The sequence below is a fragment of the Oncorhynchus masou genome, unplaced genomic scaffold (genome assembly GCF_036934945.1).
Source record: "Oncorhynchus masou masou isolate Uvic2021 unplaced genomic scaffold, UVic_Omas_1.1 unplaced_scaffold_5480, whole genome shotgun sequence".
NCBI classification, from domain to species: domain Eukaryota; kingdom Metazoa; phylum Chordata; class Actinopteri; order Salmoniformes; family Salmonidae; genus Oncorhynchus; species Oncorhynchus masou.
In genome coordinates this window covers 12,947-21,727 of record NW_027011896.1, presented here as the reverse complement: position 1 = coordinate 21,727, position 8,781 = coordinate 12,947, and the positions used below count along the sequence as shown (strand labels likewise).

General features: G+C 47.4%; 1 protein-coding gene across 1 annotated transcript; it reads right to left on the bottom strand.

The window, feature by feature from the left end:
- Positions 1-555: 555 nt before the first annotated feature.
- On the bottom strand, positions 556-1,689 carry LOC135536038 (uncharacterized). Its single transcript, XM_064962429.1, has 2 exons — positions 1,257-1,689; positions 556-1,205 (listed from the first exon to the last, which is right to left on the bottom strand). The coding sequence occupies exons 1-2, from the start codon at positions 1,687-1,689 to the stop codon at positions 556-558; spliced, it is 1,083 nt and encodes a 360-aa protein (XP_064818501.1).
- Positions 1,690-8,781: the final 7,092 nt, after the last annotated feature.

Genomic DNA, 8,781 nt, shown 5'->3' with positions numbered 1-8,781 from the left:
CCCACCAATCACCGGTGATTTCTGTGAAAGGGGTCTGCAGGTTTCTTCACATGGGAATGAAGAGTTGCATAAGCCAAGCGACCTCCCACCCTGAGGATACCTTGCTCATCCAGAAATGGACTCAATTTATGCAACTTGCTTGCTTTATCTTTGGTCTTGATGTCTTTCTGGTGCCTAAGGTTGTGTATCTCATGGGAGAAGGCTGCTTCTTGAACCATCTTTATAATGGTGAGCTCTGCCTCTCTCCTTTCTTCTATGCTTGTAGCTTCACTGGACCTCAATTTTAAGCCTATGGCTTCCTTGACACGTCGTTTGAGCCTGGCAATAGCTTTTACCACTCTTGCCCAGTCTGAGAACTTATGAAGGTGATCTAGTAATGATCTTTCTTCCTTTGCTTGGGTATCATGGACCAGGGATTTCAGCTCTGGATCATTGTCTGAGAACTCTTCCCCCTTGACTTGTCCTTTGGGAAGTTCTTCATGCCAAAGAAAGTCTGGACCTGTGAACAAGTTGGAAGCCATGAGCTGTTCTGATGTGAGACCTCTGGAAGCATGATCAGGTCACATATCTCCATTGTTCGGGATCTGTGCTTTGCTTAATGCGTTGAATACGGTTAGCTACAAAGACGTGGAATCTTCTGGCTTCCTTGTTGATGTAGCCAAGAACTACCTTTGAGTCTGTCCAGAAGTATTCCTGTAGACCTTGTATCTCTAGCTCCTTTTTGAGCATGTCACTTGTTCGAACAGCTACCACCGCTGCTGAAAGTTCCAGTCGTGGTATGGTCGTAACCTTGGAGGGGGCGACTCTCGACTTCCCCATAACTAGGGAGCAATGAACTTCTCCTGCGGTGCTGATTGTTCTGAGGTATGAGCACTCTCCATAACCTGAGGTACTAGCGTCAGAGAAGTGATGGAGCTCATAACTCTGCACCTCCTTGAAACTTGATGGCAAGTGGCTTCGTTGGATCCTTACTTCAGACAAGTTTTGTAGACCTTGGAGCCAGAATTCCCACTGGGAACGTAGGTCATCTGGAAGGGGGTCATCCCAGTCGATTTTGTCACGACACATCCTCTGCAAGATCTGCTTCCCTGCCAGGACAAAGGGTGCCACAAACCCAAGCGGATCATATACAGAGGCTACTGTAGACAACACTCCTCTTCTTGTGAGTGGGCGTTCCTTGACAACTACTCTAAACTGGAACTCATCTGATGCGACTCACCACAGTACACCAAGCGCTCTCTCCATGTGTGGTTCACCCAGAGCCATATCCAGGTCTTTGGCACCCTCGGCACGTTCTTCCTTGGGAATTGTGGCTATAACTTCCTTGCCGTTAGAGATAAACTTGTGCAACCGAAGTTTGCCGATGCTGCAAAGCTCTCTTGCTTCTTTCACCAGCTGGGCCGCTTCAGCAACAGACGATACGCTCGTCAACCCATCATCTACATAAAAGTTCCTTTCTATGAACTGGATAGACTTCTCGCTGAAGCTTCCTCGTCCTTCGGCAGCAAGATGTTTGAGACCATAGTTGGTGCAACCAGGAGATGAAGCTGCGCCGAACAAGTGGACCTTCATACGATACACTGAGGGTTGAGACTCTAGATCTCCGTTCTCCCACCAAAGGAACTGTAGGTAATCTTGGTCTTCTGTTTTCACATGAAACTGGTGGAACATGCGCTCTACGTCACACATGATTGCAACTGGACCCTTACGAAAACGACAAAGGACGCCCAGCAATGTGTTTGTCAACTCTGGACCGGTAAGGAGATGATCATTCAAGGACGTCTCTCGAAACTTAGCTGAGCAGTCAAAGACGACTCGTATCTTCCCAGGCTTTTGTGGGTGATAAACCCCATGGTGCGGGATGTACCATGCTGGATGCTTGTTAATGTCCTCTTTAGAGACCTTCTCAGCATATCCACAAGCTATAGTCTCTTCCATGAATGCTGTGTAGTCCTTGTAGTACTGCTTGTCTCTCCTTAGCCTCCTTTCCAGGCACTTGAGTCAGTGAACTGCACATGTTTTATTGTTCGGCAGATTGGGTCTTGGCAGCATTTAGTTTCTTGAGCACTTCAAGGCGCTCTAACTCTCTACGCTTGTCTTCTAGCGTCCTTCGTCTGGCAGCATTTTCTACCTCTAACTTGACTCGCAGTCTAGCTTCTTCTAAGCTGCGTTTCACAGCCTCAGCTTCTTGCTCCGCTGTCCTCTTCTTATCTTCATCTTCAAGTCTCTGAAGCTCTTCTAGTTGGCGTTCTTGCTTAACCATTACTTCTAAAGCTGCTTGGTTAGCAGCAACTTCCGCCGCAGCCTCTTGTCTCTTGACAGATTACACGCTTGAGCGTCTTGAGTTGACCTTTGAGTTGCTTTGAGACTGGGAGGAAGCACTTGAGTGCTGATAGTTGAGACTTGACTTATGTGAGAGTTCGGACATGCACAAGGAATTGCTGTCCTTCCAGTGCAACTCTATCTGGTTACTTTGACCTTCTTCCCTGCCTTTTAAATGACACCTTACAGTGTTGATAATAGACATTGTAACTGCTTCACAAGTATCAACTCTACGTCGTATATCGTTGTCTGGAATGTCGATTTGGCCGCAAATTTACATAGACAAGGTTTAGCTCTGTAGAAGTATGGCTAATCTTGTTTAAGAGGTCTTCTAGTAGGTCTTCAGAGCAACAGCCTGTCAGCGACAGCAAGCAATGCAGGTGTAGAAGCACGGTGGTTAGGAAAAACTCCCTAGAAAGGCCAAAACCTAGGAAGAAACCTAGAGAGGAACCAGGCTATGTGGGGTGGCCAGTCCTCTTCTGGCTGTGCCGGGTAGAGATTATAACAGAACATGGCCAAGATGTTCAAATGTTCATAAATGACCAGCATGGTCGAATAATAATAAGGCACAACAGTTGAAACTGGAGCAGCAGCACGGCCAGGTGGACTGGGGACAGCAAGGAGTCATCATGTCCGGTAGTCCTGGGGCATGGTCCTAGGGCTCAGGTCCTCCGAGAGAGAGAAGATAGAGAATTAGAGAGAGCATATGTGGGGTGGCCAGTCCTCTTCCGGCTGTGCCGGAGTGGAGATTATAACAGAACATGGCCAAGATGTTCAAATGTTCATAAATGACCAGCATGGTCGAATAATAATAAGGCAGAACAGTTGAAACTGGAGCAGCAGCATGGCTAGGTGGACTGGGGACAGCAAGGAGACATCATGTCAGGTAGTCCTGGGGCATGGTCCTAGGGCTCAGGTCCTCTGAGAGAGAGAAGGAGAGAATTAGAGAACGCACACTTAGATTCACACAGGACACCGAATTGGACAGGAGAAGTACTCCAGATATAACAAACTGACCCCAGCCCCCCGACACATAAACTAATGCAGCATAAATACTGGAGGCTGAGACAGGAGGGGTCAGGAGACACTGTGGCCCCATCCGAGGACACCCCCGGACAGGGCCAAACAGGAAGGATATAACCCCACCCACTTTGCCAAAGCACAGCCCCCACACCACTAGAGGGATATCTTCAACCATCAACTTACCATCCTGAGACAAAGCTGAGTATAGCCCGCAAAGATCTCCGCCATGGCACAACCCAAGGGGGGCGCCAACCCAGACAGGATGACCACATCAGTGAATCAACCCACTCAGGTGACGCACACCCTTCCAGGGACGGCATGAGAGAGCCCCAGTAAGCCAGTGACTCAGCCCCTGTAATAGGGTTAGAGGCAGAGAATCCCAGTGGAAAGAGGGGAACCGGCCAGGCAGAGACAGCAAGGGTGGTTCGTTGCTCCAGAGCCTTTCCGTTCACCTTCCCACTCCTGGGCCAGACTACACTCAATCATATGACCCACTGAAGAGATGAGTCTTCAGTAAAGACTTAAAGGTTGAGACCGAGTTTGCGTCTCTGACATGGGTAGGCAGACCGTTCCATAAAAATGGAGCTCTATAGGAGAAAGCCCTGCCTCCAGCTGTTTGGTTAGAAATTCTAGGGACAATTAGGAGGCCTGCGTCTTGTGACCGTAGCGTACGTGTAGGTATGTACGGCAGGACCAAATCAGAGAGATAGGTAGGAGCAAGCCCATGTAATGCTTTGTAGGTTAGCAGTAAAACCTTGAAATCAGCCCTTGCTTTGACAGGAAGCCAGTGTAGGGAGGCTAGCACTGGAGTAATATGATCAAATATTTTGGTTCTAGTCAGGATTCTAGCAGCCGTATTTAGCACTAACTGAAGTTTATTTAGTGATTTATCCGGGTAGCCGGAAAGTAGAGCATTGCAGTAGTCTAACCTAGAAGTGACAAAAGCATGGATTCATTTTTCTGCATCATTTTTGGACAGAAAGTTTCTGATTTTTGCAATGTTACGTAGATGGAAAAAAGCTGTCCTTGAAATGGTCTTGATATGTTCTTTAAAAGAGAGATCAGGGTCCAGAGTAACGCCGAGGTCCTTCACAGTTTTATTTGAGACGACTGTACAACCATTAAGATTAATTGTCAGATTCAACAGAAGATCTCTTTGTTTCTTGGGACCTAGAACAAGCATCTCTGTTTTGTCCGAGTTTAAAAGTAGAAGGTTTTGCAGCCATCCACTTCCTTATGTCTGAAACACATGCTTCTAGCAAGGGCAATTTTGGGGCTTCACCATGTTTCATTGAAATGTACAGCTGTGTGTCATCCGCATAGCAGTGAAAGTTAACATTATGTTTTCGAATAACATCCCCAAGAGGTACAATATATAGTGAAAACAATAGTGGTCCTAAAACGAAACCTTGAGGAACACCGAAATTTACAGTTGATTTGTCAGAGGACAAACCATTCACAGAACAAACTGATATCTTTCCGACAGATAAGATCTAAACCAGGCAGAACTTGTCCGTGTAGACCAATTTGGGTTTCCAATCTCTCCAAAGAATGTGGTGCACGAGGACAGATGCAGAGCCTCGGTCCGATGCCATTAAAATGTCATTTACCACCTTCACAAGTGCCGTCTCAGTGCTATGATGGGGTCTAAAACCAGACTGAAGCATTTTGTATACATTGTTTGTCTTCAGGAAGGCAGTGAGTTGCTGACAACAGCCTTTTCTAAGATTTTTGAGAGGAATGGAAGATTCGATATAGGCCGATAGTTTTTATATTTTCTGGGTCAAGGTTTGGCTTTTTCAAGAGAGGCTTTATTACTGCCACTTTTAGTGAGTTTGGTACACATCCCGTGGATAGAGAGCCGTTTATTATAGTTCAACATAGTAGTTTAGTTGGAATAGGTCCAATGATAGAGGCCATGATTATTTTCATCATTGTGTCAAGAGATATAGTACTAAAACACTTGAGCGTCTCTTGATCCTAGGTCCAGGCAGAGTTGTGCAGACTCAGGACAACTGAGCTTTGAAGGAATACGCAGATTTAAAGAGGGAGTCTGTAATTTGCTTTCTAATAATCATAATTTTTCCTCAAAGAAGTTCATGAATTTATCACTGCTAAAGTGAAAGTCATCCTCTTTGGGGAATGCTGCTTTTAGTTAGCTTTGCGACAGTATCAAAAAGGAATTTCGGATTGTTCTTATTTTCCCTCAATTAAGTTAGAAAAATAGGATGATCGAGCAGCAGTAAGGGCTCTTCGGTACTGCACGGGTACTGTCTTTCCAAGCTAGACGGAAGACTTCAGTTTGGTGTGGCACCATTTCCTTCCAATTTTCTGGAAGCTTGCTTCAGAGCTCGGGTATTTTCTGTGTACCAGGGAGCTAGTTTCTTATGAGAAATGTTTTTAGTTTTTAGGGGTGCATGTCACGCCTTGGTCTTAGTATTTGTGTTTTAGTTTATTAGTTAGTCAGGCCAGGATGTGACATGGGTTTATTGTTTGTTGTATTTCTTAGTGGGGTTTTTAGTTATTGGGATTGTGGCTGATTAGGGATATGTGTTGCATATAGGTTTGGCTGCCTGAGGCGGTTCTCAATCAGAGTCAGGTGATTCTCGTTGTCTCTGATTGGGAACCGTATTTGAATACCCTGTTTTTCACTTTGTATTTCGTGGGTGATTGTTCCTGTCTCTGTGTTAGTTTCACCGGACAGTTGCGGTCACTTTTGGATTTCGTTTTTTCTTGTATTGGAAGAGAAAGAGTACGAGCGCCATTCTCCTTGCGGAGATGGTGCTAAATACATCATCACGGTCGATCCTGGGATTGGGCTGGCTAACACGATTCGTTTTGCTTGGAAGGAAAAGGAGTTGGAGCCGTTAGGACGAGAATCTTTTGGAAGAATTATATTGATGGGGATTCTAAAGCTGACGGTGAAGGACGTGTTTTTTGTTTCCAGGCAACTCGTTGGAGGGAGCATACGGCGTCGCGCTATATTCTGAAGAAAAACATGATGATATCCTTAGAAGGGCAAGAGCAGTGGGAGGTGAGAGTCCGATGTGCCACTACGAAATATCAAGTCTGGCGAAGAATAACTTTAGGGTTGTGACTGTTAACATGTACAACCCTTATGTTAAGGATGAAGAGGTGAGGGCTTTTCTGGGGAGATACATGGATAACGTTTCCTCAGCTAGGCACCTCAAAGACTCCCTTGGGTTTGGAATGGGAGGAGAGGTTTTCAGGCCCTCTCAGGGAGGACCCAAAGGGACATGGTGGATACCTTCATCCTCCTGCTATGTTCTCCCTTGGGGCTGACAGGGGGACATTGTTTTATGCACGTCAGCCCCCATTTTGCAGGCGCTGTGGCCTATGGACACATTTCGCCTCATGCAGCATGAGAAAATGCAGATTTTGTGGATCTGAGGATCACGAGGCGAGGGGATTGTGACAAGCCCTAAGACATGCCATGGGTGTGGCTCATCAGCACACCTGTGGCGTGGTGCCCCGGCCCGTCAGGGTCATATGCGTCTGCGGCTGGGGGGGAGCAGGAGCGGGGGATGGGGGAAGAAGAGGAGGGGAAGGAAACATGCCTCATGACAAGACTACAAGTCCAGAGGGAAGGCCACAAGGAAGGAAGAGGAGCAAGAGCGGCGGATGGAAGAGAGAAGGAAACGGAAGGCACGGGAGTAGGAGAACCAGGAAAAGCGGTGGAAGAAGGCAACCGAGTGGAGGAGAATGAGAGAAAAGAAAGTGAGGGAGGAATGGTAGAGAAGAAGACGGTGGAAGAGCAAGTGGACTGGGGGAAAGTGACATGAGTGGAAGATGAGGGTATGGTGGAGGAGCTGAGCGGGGGGGGGGTGGTATCTCTCCACTGCCGCCATCACCAAAGAAGAGAATGAAGGGAGGGTGCGATTGGCCGACAGTGAGGGGAGGGATGGCCAAGAGAGTGATGGGGGTGGGAGAAACCTCTGGGTTGCTGCTGGTTTCCCAAGACTCTCAACTTCATTTGGGTGGGGACACACCTAACAAGACTCAGGACTGGGTACAGGAGGAGGTGGGGGAGTTTTTTGTTTGGGGACTCAGCCTCCCCAATTTTTTTCCAAACCAGCTGCAACACTGGGGAGGGGGAGGATTGTGGGGGTAGACCCAGGGTGCAGGGCACCCCGAAGCCAAACACTATTCCTGCATCCTGGGATGGTGTGATGGAGGAAGAGGGGGGGGGATGTCGGGATTACAGATGGTGTTCTCACCCGGTAGATATGGAGCAGGGGAGCATCGGGTGAGTCTCCTGTTTTTTTTTTTTTTTCTGTCTGAGTTTAGAATTTGAGTGTATTACATGTTTTATTTTTTTTTTCATGGAGTCTAATTTTACTTTTGTTAGTTTAAATGTAAGGGGTTTTAAGAGATATTGTTAAGAGGAGGGTGGTTTTTAGTTATTTGGAGGGTGTGGGTTTTGATTTTGTTTTTTACAGGAGGTTCACCTGAGGGATGGAGGGGATGTTAGTAGATTTAAGAGGGAATGGGACAAGGGAGAGTCGGTTTGGGGTGTAGGGGGGTGCACTCATCGGGGTAGGGATTTTGTGTGGGCACAGGGAGGTAAAAGTGGAGGATTCCTTTGTGGTAATGCAGGGAGGGTTATAGGGGTGGATGTCATGATAAGGGATTGTAAATTTAGATTAGTGGTGGTGTATGGGCCACAGGTGGTGGCAGACAGGAAGGAGATGGTGGACTGTCTGACGCCCTGTGTGTTACAAATAGGAAATTAGTGATAGGGGGGATTTTAATACAGATTTAGGAAGAGGGGGGATAACAGTGCAGGCGCCATTGCTAGGCTAATGGCTTGCCATGGTCTGGTAGATGGTGGTATGCACACTACTCCGAAAATGGACGGTCCTACATGGCGTAACTCCAGGGGTTGAGCGGAGGCTCGATTATATTTTTTGTACCCAGGTCTTTGGGAAAGTTGTCTGGGCGGCTGTTGCCTGTTTTCTTTTCAGATCACGACGGGTGCTCCTGCAGGTGGGATCGTCGGTCTGCCTCTTTGGTAAGGGGTACTGGAAGCTAGATCGGGATGTGCTGGAGGAGCAGGCTTTTGTTGACGGGTTTTATGTTTTCTTTAGGAGGCTTGAGGGTCTCCGGTCCATGTGCGAGGGGGTGTTAGAGTGGTGGGAATTAGTTAAGGTGAGGATTAGGGCTTTTGTGATAGGGTACTGCAAGAGGAAAAAAAAGGGAGGAGAGGAGGGAGGTGGATCGTATCCAAAGGTTAATTGAACTCGAATACGAGGCAGGCAACCTCGGCGGGTCGTTTGACTGGGAGAGATCCTCAACCCTAAAGGCGCAGCTCAGGGAGTTGCAGGAGCGGAAGGCCCGAGCTTTCCTGGAGCGTGCGCATAGCGGCTTTCTAGAACATAATGAGACTTGTTCTGCTATGTTCTTTAAGTTGGTTAG

What these genes read in the sequence shown, in the direction of transcription:
- LOC135536038 (XM_064962429.1), bottom strand. Translation starts at nt 1,689, where the DNA reads ATGTGTGACGTAGAGCGCATGTTCCACCAGTTTCATGTGAAAACAGAA. An exon ending in AGACCTGGATATGGCTCTGG is followed by an intron (nt 1,206 to 1,256) that starts GTGAACCACACA and finishes GAGTCGCATCAG; the next exon opens with ATGAGTTCCAGTTTAGAGTA.